This window comes from Orbicella franksi, chromosome 9 (genome assembly GCF_964199315.1).
Source record: "Orbicella franksi chromosome 9, jaOrbFran1.1, whole genome shotgun sequence".
Taxonomy (NCBI): domain Eukaryota; kingdom Metazoa; phylum Cnidaria; class Anthozoa; order Scleractinia; family Merulinidae; genus Orbicella; species Orbicella franksi.
This window is the reverse complement of record NC_138153.1, coordinates 5,789,380-5,809,800: the sequence shown is the minus strand read 5'-3', so window position 1 is coordinate 5,809,800 and position 20,421 is coordinate 5,789,380. Positions and strand designations below refer to the sequence as shown.

The following is a 20,421-nucleotide window of genomic DNA, read 5'->3' as shown; positions in this document are numbered from 1 at the left end:
TGCGATTTTTCGATTTTGCCAATTTTTCTCATACGAGGCTAAACCCTGGGTAGTCACTCGATAAAAATCGACGTCGGAAAACCACCAATTCCTGTTCCCCTTGGAGGTTCGAATAATCGGGATTCCACTGTATGAACGGGATGATAGTAATATCATTTCCGTTCTCTGTACATTGAATTTTTATCATTCAGTATTGAAATATTGTTTTTTATGAGACTTAAGAAAAGTCGTTGCAAATTTTATTGATAATCGTTTCATGAGGAAGTTGGTATTGGTGGTTTTGGGAGCTTGTTTATATGTTTTGTTGGTTTTGTTTCGATAAATTGTAAGATAAACTTGAATCGATATATTCGATATTTATCGATAAAATCAATAGCAGTAAGTGAAAAATCGATAATTATCGATTACTCACAACAAATCCTGTTATCGATTTTCGATATCCTTGCCTACGTTTTATCGATTTTTATCGAATATTATCGATTACTGATTTTATCGAGTTACAACCCCTGGGACTGAAGCTACTTCCAAAATTAAGGAGTATCGGCAAGGGTTGTTTATTTACAATACGCGTTGAGAAATCGATACTCAGTACCATAGAAATTTGCGGTTTATCTCGTCCTAAATCCTCACACAACCTTTAATCTGATCGGTTGGAAACAAAATATGAAAGCTGTTAGAAGTAAATGTTGTAATATATTAAAACTCACCTCAGTTCCGAAGAATACTTCCAAGAGCTGAGATCGAAGATCTTCGTATGCCATCGATGACTATATCAGCAAATCATCGTTGATACGAAGTGTTTGCGAGAGACCACAAGATGGATGTTTGTTGCACTGATTGGCTCCGAAGTATATTCTGTTTTGTTACTTACTTACTTTCGTAAAACTCAGATGATGGCAATAGTAACTGCTGCGCAAGCGCAGTAGTCACAAAAAATGGTCTGTTGTTTCTAGGTTTCAAGCTGTTGCATAAGAAGGCAGCGTAGCCGAATGGTTAGGGCGCCGAACTTGAAATCCGGAGGTGGCGGATTCGAGTCCCGCGCTGAAGCTGGAGTTGGTTCTCGGTAGACCCTAGTTTAACTCCTCGGCAGCGCTTCTAAATAGCTAACTGGTCTGAGTTTTGACCATGTTATCATTTGCATTACTCGTTTCATCGTTTGGGTTCATTGGCCCCGAAATGCCCCATCGGGGGAGTGGTCAATTAAGATATTTATGTTTATTTACATTTATTTATCCAGGTGTTTGCTAAAATAAGTCAAACAGAAGCAGTTGGTCACGAGGGAACCGAAATCGCTGTTAACGTTGTTGTTTTTGGAGAAGAAAAAGAAACAAAGTCTTCGTTTGTGTCGTATCATCACCAATTGGCCATCAAGGATGTGTTAGCAGTGAGCTTCGAGATGGATCGTGGCGAAAATTTCTCCATAATCAGTCCAGCTGGAGTACGTGATTCTTAATTCTGATTCTTAATTAATCTCTTGGAAGATAGCTTCATCTAATTCAAGTTTTATAGTGCCAGTAAATGTCAAAAATAACTAAGTGTATGCCTACATTTTGTCAAAGAGTACTTAACTATGCCACGGCATGTATTGGACAAGAGACCAGAATAAACTACCAGGGAATTCAAAACAACGTTCTCACTGACACTTCGAACTATTTTAGTGCAGGTTGCAAAACGCAAATTTACCTAATGGTTTAAAAGGTGAAATCAACAACGGATGTTACAAGAAATAGTAAAAAAAATATCAATTTTTTTGTGGCAGCTACTTGCCCATGCAGACCGGTCGACCAACCTTACTTAATTTTAAGTAAAAAGTAATTTACCTTTTTTCCAATAGCGAGCGTGTTATGTTTTTAAAGTTAAAAAGTTTTGTCATGTTTCAGCTGTCAACCTTTAATGTACAACATATTTTGGCTAGAAGTGAGGAAAGACTCTTTCCTGGTGCCTGCATCAAGCTTGCCATTAAATACAATGGGCTGCAAAACACACTTCACGAAGACAGAGTGAAGATGACCCTAGTGACTGGAAAAGCAAAATTGCTCATTATTATTCCAACCAAGGTATGGTTTTCTCTCTGGTTTATAGGTGGTGGGCACGTGAAAAGAGCATCTACCAAAGAGGCCCCTTATTCTTACAATAATTTATTCTTAAAAGAGATGATCATATTTATATTCACTATTCTAGTGTGGCTGTTTGGATGTCAAAACGTTGAGAAATTTTGATACATGTACGTTTCCCGAGTTTAAATTGAGGACTGCATTTTAGTATAAACTATAAGATACTATAAACTGTCTGTATAATAATTTTTATAACATGTCAGTTTGACATAAAACTGAGAACATTTTTGTAACAGACATTTATTGAATTTATGTATCCATGATCCCTACACATGGTGGAAAGTTATTCTTGACTGATATACACTCAATTTCTTCACTTTTAGTCCAATACGCCACTTATTCACCCTTTGCAGCAAGACTACTCAGGTATATCATGATACATTCTAGCTGTCATAAGACAAAAGATGTTTCCCCAAATGTTTGTTAGTTTGAGGTTTGTAAAGTTAAGTTAGCCTCTCTGTCACCATTTTGTACAACTAATAACCATTATATTTTGTCATTACAAATGGCTTTCTTTCCCCTAATCTAGAACCATAAGCATGGCTAGGTGATTGACCGACTCTTCACTGATACCACTTTACAAGTACAGTGGGACCCGTTAATCCAGTCACCAATGGGCCACAAAAATCTGGCTGTATTAATGGGTGGCCGTATCAAAGAGGTTCTACACAGAAAGAAAGTGACTGACTAAGCTTTTTTCAGGCCAGAATAAAGTGGCGCTAATAACGAGGTGGCTGTATTAACGGGGTGAAAAATATTCTTTATGAACCTTAGTTGGCTAGCTGAGGCAATATGTCAAAGCAAGACTATCAGAAAAATCCAAATCGTGGAGAGCCTCCTAACAATTCATACTCGACTGATTACCACCATGAAAAGGGTCTTTTAAGTTTGACTTGATAACTAATGCAAAATTTAATATCTATTTATGATAGCCCATGGACATGTTGAATTTTTATATACCCCCCTCCAAATAAATTAAACGTATTTGACAGCTGTGCTTTTTGTTTCCCAAATAACAGTAACTGGAATGCCAACACTGGACAGAGAAGCCTTGCGTAGCTGTCACGTGGATCTAATTGAAAATATTGATGATCTGTCATCTATATGTGCCTACCTTTATCAGTACAACATCTTAACTGCTAATGATAAAGCATTTCTGAAATCTTTTCAACACCCAGCAGAGGCAATTGACCAATTGTTAACGATGATTCCAAAAAAAGGGAACATTTTGAATATTTTCATCTACATTTTGCAGCAGTCACGTGGAAATCAAGAGGCTGCAAAAATTTTGGTTCAAAAGTATTTGGGAATTGCAGAGAGAAAATAACAAAAAAAATAGATTTTCTAATGCCAGGGGAGTCTTTGTATTGTTTTGTTAATGTACACTCATAAGCATTGAAGAAGTTCTTTCACTTCGGGTTTTTTATGAGTTTGTTGAACTAGCAGATACCATGATGTCAGCATAGCTTTAGTCACTTTGTTTAAACAGAGATCTGGCAATAAAGCTCCCATTGATAAAAATGGCCTACTAAGTGTCTGCTTGTCTGTTTTCTGACACCTGTTTCCTTAATAGATTTTTTTTCAAGTGAAAATGGTAGCTTGCAGAATCTCATAAAGGTAGGGGAGATGTACACATTGTGGATTAAAAGGATAGTGATTTGTATACTTTTTTCTGACAGGCTGTGTAATTAAATCTCTGCAGAACTGGTAATCTGTAGAATTAATAGTTTAGAAGTAAAATCAACAAACAACATCTGAAAAAAAAATACTAAAAAAGGAGTAGAATGATTAATTTTTAAGAACTGAAATTTAAGTGCTACATAAATTTCTTCCTTTAATACTTTTAGTGTCACACAAATTGAACTCAAAGGGTTTGTGAGTGAACCCAGCAAATCAATACCTTCTATTACTATAGTAAGAACCCACATGTAAGAACCCACATTTAAGAACCAAGAGGTTTAAGAACCTGCTGGCAGGAATTTTCCATCTAAAAACCCAAAAATGTAAGAACCTGTTTAGCCAAGTAAGATCAAGCTGGTCCCTAAATGGAGGTTACAGCTTTTTATAGCGACAACACTACATATACACAGTTATGTTAGACTTATCATAATACAGTTGTGAATAAATGCTGTAAATTTAATTAAGGATGAAACCCAAGTTTATTCATTTTTCTGGTAATTAACAACTACATCTCCTTCGTAGAAATTAAGAACCTACTTAGCCGAAATTGCCAATAAGTGCCCCAAAATACAAGAACCTATTTAGCCAGACTTCAAAAAATGTAGGTTCTTACACGCTGGTTTTTACTGTATTATTAGGAAGGTTGCTATTTGTTTGTCAAGATTTAGGAGGAACTATACAATCTATACAGATGACTTAACTACAACTGAATAATGACGTTGGTGATGGCTTCTTGTTTTTGCTCCTCAAGGTTGGGAGTTGTACCATTCATATCTGAGTTATGACCCCCTTCTGAAAAAAGAAATACTAGTAATGAAACAGTAGGCTGTCAGTTTAGATTATGTGCATGAGTGACCAATGAAAGGAAAATCAGTGAACACCTGGTGCTAGGGGCTTAATGAACTTTATTGGAGGTGGTCATGAATTCTTGTCAGAAATGGTTATGTTATTTTCTTCCTGGAACAAATTTGTCACATAAAATATAGTTTTTTTTACATTTTGATTGTGATTCATACTACTTAGCACAGTGGTTTGGCTACTTACACAATTCACAATCGTGACAAAACTACTTAACCTTGGATGTTATATGAAAATGTTGAGATTGAAAAGGTAATAGTAAGAAAGACACTAGTGTCTCTGATTAATTAACATCTTTCCAACATTTTTTGTCATATCCTCATTCTATTTAGTGGCATTTTATTTATAACTTTCAACATAATGAAAGCAGAAGACTATAGACCAACTCAAATTATGTACTCATGTCTTTGATTCCTTTAACAGCATTTAACAGCATGGCACTCTTAGTGGCAACTCACCATTTATCATATTCGGGATCACATTTAGCTTCATGCACAAAGTTGGATCCTGAAACAAAAAAGGTTATATTTAAAATGTAAAGGTTACGTTATCATCTTTGATCTTATACATAATTAGTGATACTTATTAATTACAAATACACAGCATGTACAGCTAAATTGGCAGTGATTAATCATATGAAACAAGTTAATATTTAGTAAATTGGCAGTCATTATTCAATGAAACAAGTTAATATTTAGTAAATTGGCAGTCATTAATCATATGAAACAAGCTAATTTACCTGTTTGATAGCAGTACTGGCATACATCACAGTTTGGCTAGAAGACTGGGTTAACACAATTGTGACAAAGAAGGTGCTGTTCCCTTCAAAACTTGTGGTATTGAACGTTAGATCACACTGGGGAATTAGATGGAATGAGTTCCACAATGATGTGTAGCTGAATTTCTAGACAAAGGCAGAAAAAAGGACACATTTGAATAAGGTTCCCTTCAAACACCCAAAACTGGATGTGACCTAAAACCAGGGTTGGTAATTAGAGTTTGCCCACTCGCCAGTGCGAGTGTGAAAAGCATCAGGGGAGTATAAATCATCCATCGCTCACCTGTTTGGCAAGTACGATTTTCATTTTTGGGAAATTAGTTAAGCTTATATATTGATAACCCTCCTTTTATATTCGCCATTTTGGTAAGAATATCTCTGAATGAGAACTTATCGTTGCTTTTTTACCTTTTTTATCTTCTGAGATGCCCAAATAATTTGCCCAAATGTCCTGATTCTAGGGACATGTGAATTCGATAGTGCCAGCTGTTCATTAAGCTGTTCTTCAGTTAAAACAACAGAAATCATTAATGAGGAAAATTTACAAGGAGTGTCAAAAGTTGCTGATAAAAATGAGGATAAACAGTAAAATCAATCCACGATCCTAATGAGGTGTGTGGTAAATGGACCAGAACAAGAAAGCTCAATGCAAAATGGCACTGAAGCTGGGCATTTGTGATTGATACCGAAAAATGCATGATTTGTGAATGATTGTGGAGATTTTTAGGGGGAGGGGAGGCATCTTTCTGGGCAATACAAGCGAAAACTACACTGACAAATGAATTTTGAGAGTGACTCGCCTGAATGGCGAGTGCTGTCAAAATTTAGTTTCCAACACTGCTAAAACCTAGACCGCAGCATGAGCCTTTAGTACAGAGGACAATCTAAAAGAATATATAAGTGCTTTTACTATGTTCTTTTACTTTACTATGGCTTTCCCTAAACAAACACTGACTAATAAAAAGACTGTTGCAAGTTAGTTAGGAAGTGCTCCCTGCTGAATGTTATATAGTTGTTCATTGGACACAAAACATTTTCTATACAATACCATTGGGCAACTGCTTCCTATCTCCCGACCATCAACATCCTTGACAACTATTTTCACATCTTCTTCACAAGTGACAGAAAAATCAAAAGATTCAATTGAGGACATGAGCTTTCCTCCTTTCTCCTGCTCCTTTTTCATTAGCCTCTGTGGTTGAGAGAGAATGACAAATGAGTCAGCAATAACAGCTATTTACAAGTACCAAACTACACTGCCTTCCTCCTTTGCAAAACAAAATAATCTTCCGAATCACTCCTGACCGTTGTTCATTTGTATGTTACGTCACTGGAAGTTGTGAAGTGGCCTGGCAGCCAGCCACAGTGTCATAATACATGCTATCTTTGTTACTTGGCGGTTTACAAAATTTATAATTTTTTGATACCCAAAGTAACACAAATTTTCTTAGACAGTCCAGATTTTAACACCTACATCTTTGATCTACATGTGCTTGATTTTTATCATGCCTGTGAAAGTAAGGTCTTTTGCAATGTTTTATATAGTTTAAGAGCAGCACATACCATCAAATGAGATATATTTCATTTAGATGTACTGTGCCACACAGGTGTGAAAGCTAGATTTACAATGTATTTAGCTTTCTGTTCTCAAAAGCTTACCTCAAAGGACCATTCACAATCATCAAAACAGTACAGCCTCACAACAAGGTCTTTGCCAACTCCAGTCTCACTGCAGAATGCCATAACTTTCATCCTTTTAAATGCTGACAAAGAATTCTTATCACAATATCCAACAACTGCAAATGTTGAGAAGTGATCTGTCTCAAAACTGACATGGTTACTTTCTGTGATGAAATTTTCTATCCCATGCCCCTCAACATCACTTACAACAATCCATTTGTTATTTAAAAACTCCTTGAGGATGATTTTCCATTTCTTTCTTGAAAGCACGATATTTGCACCATGTGGTATCTGAACCTTGAGGGGTGCATCCAACTTGGTACTTGAAGTAAACTTTATTATATGGCTAAGAGGCAACTCACCATCTTCAAGTAAACCAGGCATATCCAAGTAGTCTGATATGGCTTGTAAAAACAAATCACATGGCACATGCTGAAGGTTAGACTTATTCTTGTTAGGAGAAATAAGTTCAACTCCTGTCTTCTCAAATAATACATGGCCAGGATTATGTTGTATAGGGTATTCTGACTCCACATCCTTGGTATCTAAGAAGTGTAATATTAATACATCATCAATATCCTGCACCAATGAATATGAATCATCGAACTTACAAGAAGATCTGTTAGATCTTATAACCGCGCTTTTAAAATTTAACTGTTTGCTTAGCACTACCGTCGGAACGCAGTGCACATTCCAAAGCAGTCATTGATGATTCTTTTCTTACTGTAGACATCACATCACTTGATCAACACAAACTGTATTATTGCACCATCAGTGGTAGCCGTTCACAAATCTCCGATGACGTAATGGTCCTAATCTAGAACTTTCTTCGGGATATGTATGGGCATGAACGATATGAAAGACACAATAATAACACTATTAACAACAGCTTTCTTAAAAGTCATGATTAAATTTAATTGGTGTTTTCCACGAGTAAAGGGCTAGCAAAGTAGTCACACAAGTCTTATAAAAAAAAAACCCATCCCGACCGATGTATCGATTTTGGTCACTCCAGTGACCACAGATTGAAAACGTGACAGAAAATTGGCGTTACTTTTGATTCTCACCAAATTTGTCGTATCCCCCCCTCGGGAGAATTTTGTTAAGTTAGCTAATTTAGTATGCAAGCCACCGTAATGGCGGTCGCCGCTGGCGAAATGTTTATTTGCTCAAAATTGGGGCAAAATCTTTCGGAGATGGAAATCAGGACATTTGTAAGGATACAGAAAGTAATTTGGGACCGGTTGCTGGCTTCTAAGGCTGAATTTATCCAGAAGTAAGCTGTATTTTCGTTTTCGTGTCGAAAGCCACGCGATGAAATATTATCGGCTTGTTCTGCTGTCTTGTTCTGTTTTTTCTCTTTGTCGTTTTTGTAGCCCGCCGAGGCCAGTCTTTCGTCTAAATCAGTTGAAAAAGGTTTGAAAAAGATGTTCCCATTCAAGTTTAAACTCTCAGGCGATAATTGTGGAGTTTTTTGGCCGAAACGTCGGCTTTGTTATGTTCGTGTTTTTCGGTTGCTATGGGCGACCGTTGCTTCCTTTGTTAGGACAAGTCTGGGGAGTGAGGTCACAAAAAAATTCGAATTAATTCTGGTTTTGTTCGATTTCGCTGAAATTTTAACACGATAAAGCTGGATTGTTAAGGAATAGATTTATCGTCTGCCGATGTGTGGTAACTATTAACGCTGAAGTGTTATATCGCTTCGAAGTCAGGGTTTTGAAGAGATTTTTTTGCAACGTGTTGGTTCGGCGTGATTTTGTAATCGGAGGTTTCGGTTGACCCCGAAGGAAAAAATATCCGGAAAAGGTCATTTCATCGACGATTCAAAGGAATATAAATATGTATATGTTCCGAGCTAAATTTCTGGTGAAAAAATATAATTTTTGACGAACGCTGGGTTTTTAATTTTTTCCCGCGAAAGTCAGTATCGGAGATGAGATTTATTAATGTTTCAACAGCTTTTGGCGAGTAAACATCACAGGTTGCGTGACTAAAAATTTGGCCGAGGGGAAGCGTGGGTCTGGTCGCAGACAAAACTGCGAAAAAACAAGAAGATCTGTTAGATCTTATAACCGCGCTTTTAAAATTTAACTGTTCGCTTAGCACTACCGTCGGAACGCAGTGCACATTCCAAAGCAGTCATTGATGATTCTTTTCTTACTGTAGACATCACATCACTTGATCAACACAAACTGTATTATTGCACCATCAGTGGTAGCCGTTCACAAATCTCCGATGACGTAATGGTCCTAATCTAGAACTTTCTTCGGGATATGTATGGGCATGAACGATATCAACGACACAATAATAACACTATTAACAACAGCTTTCTTTCTTAAAAGTCATGATTAAATTTAATTGGTGTTTTCCACGAGTAAAGGGCTAGCAAAGTAGTCACACAAGTCATAAAAAAACCCTATCCCGACCGATGTATCGATTTTGGTCACTCCAGTGACCACAGATTGAAAACGTGACAGAAAATTGGCGTTACTTTTGATTCTCACCAAATTTGTCGTATCCCCCCCCTCGGGAGAATTTTGTTAAGTTAGCTAATTTAGTATGCAAGCCACCGTAATGGCGGTCGCCGCTGGCGAAATGTTTATTTGCTCAAAATTGGGGCAAAATCTTTCGGAGATGGAAATCAGGACATTTGTAAGGATACAGAAAGTAATTTGGGACCGGTTGCTGGCTTCTAAGGCTGAATTTATCCAGAAGTAAGCTGTATTTTCGTTTTCGTGTCGAAAGCCACGCGATGAAATATTATCGGCTTGTTCTGCTGTCTTGTTCTGTTTTTTCTCTTTGTCGTTTTTGTAGCCCGTCGAGGCCAGTCTTTCGTCTAAATCAGTTGAAAAAGGTTTGAAAAAGATGTTCCCATTCAAGTTTAAACTCTCAGGCGATAATTGTGGAGTTTTTTGGCCGAAACGTCGGCTTTGTTATGTTCGTGTGTTTCGGTTGCTATGGGCGACCGTTGCTTCCTTTGTTAGGACAAGTCTGGGAAGTGAGGTCACAAAAAAATTCGAATTAATTCTGGTTTTGTTCGATTTCGCTGAAATTTTAACACGATAAAGCTGGATTGTTAAGGAATAGATTTACCGCCTGCCGATGTGTGGTAGCTATTAACGCTGAAGTGTTATATCGCTTCGAAGTCAGGGTTTTGAAGAGATTTTTTTGCAACATGTGGGTTCGGCGTGATTTTGTAATCTGAGGTTTCGGTTGACCCCGAAGGAAAAAATATCCGGAAAAGGTCATTTCATCGACGATTCAAACAAATATAAATATGCATATGTTCCGAGCTAAATTTCTGGTGAAAAAATATAATTTTTGACGAGCGCTGGGTTTTTAATTTATTCCCGCGAAAGATGAGATTTATTGTTTCAACAGCTTTTGGCGAGTAAACATCACAGGTTGCGTGACTCAAAATTTGGCCGAGTGGAAGCTTGGGTCTGCTCGCACCGAAGTCGAAAAAAAAAACCACGGGTAAACCATGAACCGCGCTCGGCCCATGGCCGCGCGGTTAAAAAAACCACGGGTAAACCATGAACCGCGCTCGGCCCATGGCCGCGCGGTTAAAAAAAACCACGGGTAAACCATGAACCGCGCTCGGCCCATGGCCGCGCGGTTAAAAACCACGGGTAAACCATGAACCGCGCTCGGCCCATGGCCGCGCGGTTAAAAAACCACGGGTAAACCATGAACCGCGCTCGGCCCATGGCCGCGCGGTTAAAAAAACTACGGGTAAACCATGAACCGCGCTCGGCCCATGGCCGCGCGGTTAACAAGAGGTCGGTTCAAAACTTGTTCACAAAACAACAGTTTGCAAATCCAAGAGGCAGCTAAGGGTGATGGACTTTACAAAGGAAGGATAAAGACATCAACAAGCAGATTAAGAATTTTCTTTTCAGGCAACCCAACTGAGAATTTTAGAGAAAGCGTGATATACCAAATAGAACAGTTATAGCACAAATTATTTAGTTTAACTCACTTGTAGATGAAGTTGGAACAGTTTGTATAGTTTCACAGAGATGCTCTTTCATTGGTAGCATGGACACTATTGTGTCATCATTGGTAACATCAAGGCTCTTCTCCTTTTGTCCACAATCCTTTTTTTTCTGAAAAATCAACTTTAAAGCTAAGACGACAAGTGTCATTGCAATTACAGATAGCGATGATTTATCAATCTTCAAGAATCCCTTAAGACATCCCTGTTCTTGGTTAACTTGAGCAGACTGCATATTTACATGCAGCGATGAAAGAAGCTGTGTTGGTAGAGATGTGTGATAAAACTCTGCAAATAACATTCCTCCTCTGATACACTTCTTTATCTGTTTGCTGTCACTATAGCTACAGCACCAAAAGCACTCCTCACAACTCTTCGATAGGTCATTAAAATAGAAACCTGGCTTACAACCACCACAAATGGTATCAGATTTGCCCGAACAGTTGACAATGACTTCTTGTCCAGGTAAACAGTGTTTGCAAGACTGCAAGATCCCTTGTTGATTAACAAATGTTTTCCCCAAGGTGGGATGTTCACACTTGGGAACCACCTCATCGTAAAGAAAACCTCCACAAGGCTTGGTAAGGCCAAGTTCACTTGAACAAATTGGGCAAGGCAAACAGCTCTGCTTGCCGCCATGCTTTTTAACTGTCATCTCGTCAAACCAGCACTTAGACCTACAGCGTTTACCCTTGTAGTAACTACATGTTTGAACATGTGGCATGCCTTGACTGACACACTGTGGAACAACATCCATCGCATTCAAGCAACATTCCGAGCAAGGAAGGCATTTGGACAAAGTTTGATTACGGTAATACCCCACTGGGCAAGGCTTGCAGCTACAACGTGTGTTGGAAATTTTAGTGCATTTTGCTACAATGACTTCATCTGGCATGCATGCAGAACAAGGCTTGCAACTCTCTGAGGAGAATGAATCAGAATAATGCTCAGGCATGCAAACTTTACACTCGATGGAGGCATTGTATGGCACTGTACTACCGCAAAGGGCTGTAGTACCTGATCCTGGAGGGCATTTTGGGCAACTCACACAGGTGATATTATCATCTGGTAATTTCACGGTAATTTGGGCCTCTTGGCAAACCAGAGCAGCAATCGCTTGATCAACCTGTGAAATAAAATCATTTCAATCAAGCTATAAAACATGTTACAGCTTGTGACTAAAAGGCTCAAGCGTGTAAGATATTATTTTAAAAAAGTAGAAGCAGTTTAGACTGAAATATTCAGCTACCAGGGTTTAACGTCGCAAATGAGATCGTTAGGAAGACCTAAAATAATTTTCACATTCAAATAATCGAACCTCCAGTTTTAAATGATCTTTTAGTAAGGCACATCCTCAGTTTCACTCAGTTCCCCTCAGAAATTAAACGACAAACTACTTACCAAGAAACAGATGAAAATACAGTTGTCTATTTGATAAATCCTCATTTCTTTTCCTTCGACGGTGCAAAGAGGGTATATCACTGAATATGGACGGTAGTGACACACTTCAGGTCACGCCAATAAGTCTTGCCGTTACTATCCGTTACTATCCAAACACTGCTGCTCCAAGGAACTCAATGATATGAACGTGAGAATTTCACGAAAGAAGCATTAAAACCGTTGCACCTTTAACGTTATATCTTCTGAAAAAATCCAGCCCGACTGGGCTGTGAGATCAACCGCTTTCGTTTTCAAGGGGCTTTCCCCTCATACCTGTGGACCAATCAAGATTTAAGAAAAACAATGCCCAACGATCTTGTTGATAAAAGCCAATGACGTCTACAGTAAAAAACACTTCGAGGAAAGAATCAGAGAGATCAGTTCAACAGAAAGAAAGCAAAATGGATACGGACGATACAGGACATGATAATACGGTAATTGAAGGTGTTCTTTTCAATTAAGTTTGTCTTCCACTGCGCTTAAGAAGTTTACAAAGTCAGCATATATATCGCGAAACAAGAAGGGCGACCAAGAAGGCCCGGAAGTATACCACTTTCACTTTCGACTATATACGTACTGCTTATGTCGGAATGCAAGGGGCTACTTAGATGCAAACGTCGGGTTTCCATTTGTGCAATATCTTCCGTATCATAACGATCTTTATTTCTAACCACTTGTCGAATTTTCTGCTAATATATCACCTTGTGAGGTAACAGCCGGTTTCGGTACCTATCGGGTTCGCTACGTTCGAGGTGCTACATGTTCGCTACCCACAACTTCTAGTTCGCTTCCTATTTAATTCGCGTTCGCTACTATCGATAAAACTACAATTTCGCGAAACAAAAATATATAAAAATATATCAGCCTAAGACTTCACGTACATATAGATTATTCCTCGTTTTTCCATTCACTCCCAAGCAAATCTCAGTTAGCCTGTAGGTAGCGAACATATATCGAACTCGAACGTCGCAGACTCGACAGGTATAGCGAAACCGGCGTGAACCGAAAGACAAAGTGCTTAAAAATAGTTTCATTCTGTTTTAGATGGGAGATGGAGTTCCAAACGACGCAAGTGGAGTCTCTGATAGCGGAGACACAAGCTCACAACGAGAACTATTCGCGGTAGGGGGAGAAACAGAACACCAGCCATCCCACACACTTGTTGAAGATGGCAGCAAACCTCAAGAAGCCCCATCTATCCTACAGCCATCACAGTTCCACGACGGGATCAATTGGGAGACCTGTAACTGCACCAAGGGCACTGATGTGGACTATGTGAATGGTGTTAAGTGTCCCATTTGTAGCAAGGTGATCAATTTGGTAACTGAGGAATCCGGCCCAACAACGTTCACTAGTGGAACCGAATCGGCTCTTTTTCGGACACTTGCGACTGGAATGGCCGTAGTTCCTCAAACTCCTGAACCTTCTCCAGCTGATCAATCAGCAACAAGTTGTGAACCTGTATATCAACGCACTCTGCTTGCTTTGGGAGTAGACGGAAGCAAGATTCCCATAGAAGGTAAGTATCCTGTTCATTTTCTATCGTTTAGTATTCTTTTCAAGGATAGGTACCTACTATGAGTACTAGTTCGATACCATGCGATACAATGCACTTTCGTTATAATATAACAGTTTCCTCCAGCTCGAAAGTTGGCCATTTTTTGTGCCAAAAACGTTCATTTAAATAAATACCTAATCTGTCAATTGAAGAGAAAAAGTTGAAGCTAAACTTGAAACAGGAAGTGTTCAGTTCACAAACACAGGCTATAGTTCTACTTTCGTTTTAACATTGCAAAAACAAGAAGTGTACCAGTAGTTATCCAAACTTAAAAAATGCAATTAATCAGTGAAACGGCGAGTGCTCTTATTAGGCGAAATAAGCTAACAGTGATAACTAGCAATGTATTTCCAGTCTTCTTCCAAGATTTATCTCAGGCTTTTTTTTGGAAAAGCAGGTTAAAGACCTTTTCATGTTGTGCACAGCATATTCAAAGATGCCATCAGTTTCTTTGTCGTAGGCAGGGATTTGACTGTCGTAACTCTATTGTATCTCTCAGCATTCAACTTTTAACCAAGAATAACTCTCCACCCTAATAAGTGTTCAGACTAGCTTGAAACGTTAATATTGCTCTCATAAGCGGCTACAGAACAGTCGTCCAAGAGGAACGTAACGATGAAAGGGTATTGTCGCTGTAGTGATGAAGAATGTAAAAACTTCAACTGTCTTTGGCGACTTTGTAGAGGTTCACAGATGTAGACATTACTGAGATGCTGCCTTCAAATATAGAGAAGCATCTATAGACTACAGTTACATTTCAGATTTGTATAGCTCTCCGAAAAAAGCGGCAAAACAACAAACAGTCTTAATAAAAAGTGGCTTAGCTGCGGCTCCATTTACTACAAGCAGATCTAATAATGTGACCAGGTTTCACTAAAACAAGGCATAATGGATATTCATTACTGGGCACGCGTTTTCTAAAATTAATACTTCCTTACGGCTAAAATTAACTAGCAAGTCTTTCAATTTCCGTTTTTTCTTTTAAAACTATACCAAAGAAGTCACTACTGCTTCTGTGTTTTGCAGGCGACACAGAGACATCAGTGCAGATACCATGTGCACCTTGCCTCCTTACTCTGTTCATCTTAAATCAAAATTATGCAGAAACAAATGAACAGCAGATTTCAATACATTTTACAGAAAATCTGGAGCAGGTAAAGTCAACATAATTTTAAATAAATCATTAACAAACCTGCCTAACATGTATGAATGTTGCTCAAACTTTAAAGCTTGATTAGTGTTAACTGATGGCTTGGTTCTAAACGCTTCGGCTGTTCATTTTAAGGATAAACTATGTATATACACACTGTATGTAGCATGTAAAGTTTGTATATATACACTGTAGTTTTACCTACCTCAACAAAAGCATGTACTTGTCTGTGCTATATCTTGAAGACCTTCTTTATGGGTTTAGTAAACTCACTAGACAGTAACAGTAAATGCAAAACCACAGTTATTAGCGAGTACATCGTTAATAGTCATTTTGCCACTTATGATCCAAACATCTAGCAAAGTCTGAGTACACTAGTCTGACGCTAGTCTAAATTGTGGAAACTAAAAAGCAGGATTAAAGGCAAAAGTTATGGTAAAATATATAAATACCAGACACTTGTCATTAAACCAAAAATTCTGGTTTCAATTTCCAGAAATTTCCAGTGGTGAATGAACCAATTTTCTGGAATTTCTGGAAAGGAGGATAACCTCACAAGAAATACCCAAATTTTTGAAAAGTTGTTGCCAGAAATTTCCTTTCTATTTGATTTTGCTCTCAGAATTTACGGTTAAATGACACGTTTACAAAATTCATTTTCTAGGATTTTTCACAGGAAATTTCTGTACCATTCATCTCTGCTTTAAAAGTTTCACAATTTCTAGTCCAGTGAAAAGCACCTACCATCTTTTTCCTTAATTTAAGACAGTATCCTGATAGTTTTAATATCAAGTTTAAATAAATTACAAAAACACTTTGCGAGTACTTCAAACAAATACCTATCTTTCTTCCCTCTCATTTCTAGACGAGAATACCATTGTGGATCAAACAAATGGAAAACCAGGGAATTAAGCTTGTTTCATTTGGCGATGAACATTCATCACAGCAACAAAATAAATACTTTCACAGTCTATGCCTTAAAGATGGCATAACTGTGAAATTTGAGTTGGTGAAACAAATAGACCCAAAGTTCAGAATAAGAAATGAACAAGCTACACATGAAGTAAGCAAACAATAATAATATATTATTTTGTTGTTACAGAATACTCTGTAGGTAATCAATAGCAGCAAGATCCTTTAAAGTAATAATGTTACAGTTATCGATTATTTTGGAAATGCAGATGGCATCCTAATTGAAAGTTAAACTTCGAATTTGAGATAATGGGTTAACAGCAACCTCATAACTAGATGACTTTCCTCAGCAGTTGCTCCTGCTTTGTGATTGTTGACCACAAAAGTGCAAAGCAACTGAGGGGGTCAAATTAGCAGAAGGTCCACTTATGCAAAACCATTTGAAAATTACATGGTTTAAATATTAATGCCATTTTGTCTTCTCTACTTACTACATGTAGAAAGTTTGTTGTCAACAACTACAACAAAAAGTTGTCAATAACTGAAAAGCCTGTGTAGAAAACTAGTAATAAATTATTGCCAAAACGCCGTAAAAAAATTAGTCATTTACAACTAAACAATTCTTTTTAACTGGAAAACTGCTTTAGCTATTACCAACAAAGAGTTATGGGTATGTAGCACTTGCTACTAGTCTGAGAAACATTTGTTGACGACTAGTCATCATCAATGTCTCTTACCAGTGGTTTCTACACCAAAACATTGACCGTTGCATGTACAGTGAAAACCCCAGTTATTAAGAGTCCACAAGAGTTTGCACCAAAATTTAATAATTGATAACTTTGGCCTTAAGTATTTGATAAATCTTTATTAAGCCTGATAGGTCTGGACTCGTTTTGGGTTGTTGACAACTGACCCTCTGATTGGTTGAAAACCTTGCAATATTTCATTAACCTTAACCTCACTTAAAACAGATCCCCTTGCATCGGATTAAATCACTGTGCCACCACAGAATTCCTGGGGCCACACTCCAGGTGAGAATAGAATCGCTGTGTGAGCCAGGAGAAGTTTCTCAAGACCATTTAAGAATGACCATGGAATATGGACAGACCATTCACAAGATGTTAATACCAATCTGGGTAAATTCTATCCATAATAATACATCATAGAATGCTAAATGTGGCTTTGGAACAAAATACATTTTTCTTAAAGGAGAAGGTCACTCCAGAAAGCTTACTTTTTTGTCTTTCCCTATAGGAAGTAAACATTCAGCTTTTCTGATCCACTCACCAAATTTTCGGCCTCTGAAGTGCCTGCTATCTTAATGAAATTCGTTTCGAAAGAAGCAACTTCCGAGGCTGCCATTTTGAAATGTACTTGGCAGCCAGTTGTGTTTGTGACATCATTCCGTCCAACTTGAAATTGGCGGGAAGGAGAAAAACCTGCAACTGACTTTACATCCTTGACAAGGTCAGCAAAATGTATATTTTCCAAGCAGTTATTCACTTCACTATCTTCATTGCTATCATTTTTGAGGTTTGGAGCATGTTTGGCTCAAATAATATGGCTCAAGGGCAGCCAGAACTGAGTGGTAGTTAAAAAGCTTGTCGGAAGCCATTTGGACAAAATCTCTTGAATCGAATGACGTCACTTAAACACGGCCTGGCTGCTGAGTACTGCTCAAAATGGCGACAACATTGCCTAATTTTGGGCTTCTTTGGAGACGAATTTTACAAGGAAAACCCGCACTTTAGAGGCTGGAACTTGGTGAGTGGCTAAACTTAGTGCGAGGTTTTTATTAGCGTTGAAAAAAAATTTTTTTTGGAGTGACCTTCTTCTTTAAGCCACCAAAAGTACCAGTATTGTGCAGCTACTCCAACCAAGCAAATTCTTAGCAAATTGGCCAAGGATTTCATTTGTCGATTTGCACAGATTTTGTTGTGTGGCTTTAAATTAGTTGGGGCAGTTGCACTGTAAGTCTCAATGAAAGAATGTACATTTTAACCAAGTTTTCAAAAAATTCTCTCAAAGGCATTAAGCACTAACTCATCAGTCTTAGTGTTATAAAATGTCTTTAGCCTCAAATATCACCAAATAAAATACAGCTCACTTTAATGCTTTCAGTAATGCTTTGTTATCTAACTTTGGTGTTCTAGGAATTGATTTTTTTTAAATGTTGTAAACAGCCGTATAAGTTAATACCAATTTTTGTTTGAACATAATTGGTTCAGCTGTTACTCAAGTAGAATACCAATGAAAGAAGGCCTAAAGGATGGTTAGTCACTTCAAAAATATTTTTGTTTACACTACTGTTTGAATTAGAACAAAATACTTCAATTGATTTTCCTTTGTTTTTAGTCTTCAGGGCAGTCTTAAAGACACATACAATGACATTTAGATTTTGGTAAGTGAAGTTAAACTCAGAAGAAACTGTAAAATGTGTTTTCAAACTAACTCCACTCGATTTATAGCACAAGGATGTCACTACCTTGATCATTTTATACATTTTGATTTGCTTCAACTAAACTTTCAGTGGGCGAGTACTTGCTTATGCATACTGCTAGTGCATCAAAGAATCAAGACATTTCATGATCAGCTGAATACAAGTTAAGGCATATACAATATGAGATAATAATTATCTTCAGTTTTAATCCCTTTCTCTTTGCCCATTTTCTTGTCTATAATTGTGCAGCCACAACTACCACATATCATTTAGCCGTATTATTTTGTGACATTAACATCTCTAGCACCCTAAAATGACTGGCATTCTGCAATGTAAAATCTGATTTCAATAAGACAGTCTTGACAATATTGTTCTCCTTAACAGTGATTGACAAAAATTGTCGTCTACAAGTCCTGAGCAACTTATTTTCCGAGAAAAAAAGTAAATGTACAACAATCATGTTTAGTAGGAAGTTGTTTAATTTCAAGCTTGTTTTTCTTAACAAAAGCTTTCATTAAATTAAAGCTGGTTACTAAGTATTGATAAAGCAGCTAATTAATTAAAACACATAATTAATAAATTAATACTGCTAGTGCTTGTGAAAGTTTTTGGGGGTTAGTTAAAATGCATTTCAGGCTAGTACATGCTGGCCAAAGCTTGTCCAAAGGGCAAGCTGTAAAGATGACTTTCTTTGCACCCTGGTAAGAACCCTGTCTTGTGTGACACACTGTTCTAAAATGAGTGTACAGCTTATTGCAAAGTGTGTGAATTAATTGCAAAGTGTATGAATTAATTGCAAAGTGTATAAAATTAATGTTTTCATTTTTGTCAGGTGTTATTTGAAGTACACTCACTGGAAGGATCTGGATGGTAGATGCAGCAAAAAGTAATTTAATTGACTACAGTCATATAACGGGTAAATATTTGTCACAGATACTACACGTAGAATCTTAAGAGTCAATGCAATATGACATCTAGCTACTTCTATATGCATACCAAAGCATCAATCCATTGTCCTCCAAAAACTCCCACTTTGCCCTCACATCTTAATTTCTGCAACGTAGTTATTGTAGTTTGATTATAAAATTATTATCAGAAATTTGTCCAACACAGAAGGCAAATGACCTGCTCAGAGATGGGTAAAATACACATTAGATAATATTCAAGGCAAATACTCCAAATGCCTTGTGTAGTTCCTACTTAGTTACTTTATTGGTGTGCCAACAAAAAGTTGACAAGTATAATATCACATTTTCTATTTTATTAATTCTGTTAGTTTAGAATTTTTCATGAAACATATAATTTTGTTTTTATATATGTCTGGAGTTATGAAAAGGCTGTTAATGAAATTGCACCCTAGTGTACAGTAGACAGTCATATTTTCCTACACTTTCATCTTCCTTTTCATGTTCTTCCCTATTCCTTTTGTTAATTGCTTGGAGTGATTTTTAGGCCATTAGGAGTGGTGAAAGCAAATTTTCTGCAAAGAAATGCACTTTTCATCAACATTCTTTTCATGAATCCAGCCATATATAATACTGGTCTTGTCCACTTTTGTTTTGCTACTGCTAGATGTCCACTTTTTATTTGCTACTGCTACATGTAGATGTGCTGTTAGAGCAAAACTATATTAAGATGTAAAATATTTCTATTACAATCATAAAACAGAAAAGAAAAACTACAAAAAAAGGTAGATAGATTTTGATTAGTAATAATCCTTTACGTAACTTGCACATTGCCATTATAATAACTATAATACCTTGCTTGCTTACCGCTTGTTGTATAAGTAGTCTAAGTAGTAACAGGTTCCAGTA

At 37.4% G+C, this 20,421-nt stretch overlaps 4 protein-coding genes across 9 annotated transcripts in view; 2 read left to right on the top strand and 2 right to left on the bottom strand.

Moving 5' to 3' along the window:
- Positions 1-3,443, top strand: part of LOC145497000 (uncharacterized) — a 10,823-nt gene extending 7,380 nt beyond the window's left edge. The window contains exons 3-6 of one of the 2 annotated variants that reach the window (XM_081476774.1): positions 1,238-1,438; positions 1,881-2,057; positions 2,438-2,480; positions 3,134-3,443. In XM_081476774.1, the coding sequence (XP_081332900.1) occupies positions 1,238-1,438; positions 1,881-2,057; positions 2,438-2,480; positions 3,134-3,441 (729 nt within the window). In that variant the 3' untranslated portion in view covers positions 3,442-3,443. Of the gene's footprint in view, positions 1,111-1,237; positions 1,439-1,880; positions 2,058-2,437; positions 2,481-3,133 lie in introns of those variants that run through there. The other variant, XR_014050629.1, reaches the window with a different exon arrangement.
- The window catches only part of LOC145497004 (uncharacterized), a 33,810-nt gene that overhangs the window by 6,014 nt on the left and 7,375 nt on the right, over positions 1-20,421 (bottom strand). Inside the window, exon 3 of one of the 2 annotated variants that reach the window (XM_081476778.1) lies at positions 15,461-15,527. In XM_081476778.1, the coding sequence (XP_081332904.1) occupies positions 15,488-15,527 (40 nt within the window). In that variant the 3' untranslated portion in view covers positions 15,461-15,487. Of the gene's footprint in view, positions 1-15,266; positions 15,528-20,421 lie in introns of those variants that run through there. The other variant, XM_081476777.1, reaches the window with a different exon arrangement.
- On the bottom strand, positions 4,492-12,590 carry LOC145496996 (uncharacterized). 3 transcript variants are annotated; one of them, XM_081476768.1, is made up of 8 exons: positions 12,509-12,590; positions 12,125-12,233; positions 11,093-12,028; positions 7,090-7,655; positions 6,479-6,622; positions 5,392-5,556; positions 5,111-5,159; positions 4,492-4,586 (listed from the first exon to the last, which is right to left on the bottom strand). In XM_081476768.1, exons 1-8 carry the CDS (start codon positions 12,551-12,553, stop codon positions 4,495-4,497), a joined length of 2,106 nt encoding a protein of 701 aa, XP_081332894.1. In that variant the 5' UTR covers positions 12,554-12,590; the 3' UTR covers positions 4,492-4,494. The 3 variants fall into 3 exon arrangements, with proteins under 3 accessions (XP_081332894.1, XP_081332892.1, XP_081332893.1); XM_081476766.1 differs by having other exon boundaries at positions 11,093-12,233; XM_081476767.1 differs by having other exon boundaries at positions 4,512-4,586; positions 5,035-5,159; positions 11,093-12,233.
- Positions 12,880-19,610, top strand: LOC145497008 (uncharacterized). Of its 2 annotated transcripts, XM_081476786.1 has the most exons (7): positions 12,880-12,981; positions 13,592-14,066; positions 15,132-15,259; positions 16,121-16,318; positions 17,139-17,303; positions 18,523-18,568; positions 19,440-19,610. In XM_081476786.1, exons 1-6 carry the CDS (start codon positions 12,880-12,882, stop codon positions 18,538-18,540), a joined length of 1,086 nt encoding a protein of 361 aa, XP_081332912.1. In that variant the 3' UTR covers positions 18,541-18,568; positions 19,440-19,610. The 2 variants fall into 2 exon arrangements, 1 of the variants encoding a protein (XP_081332912.1); XR_014050630.1 differs by having other exon boundaries at positions 17,139-18,568.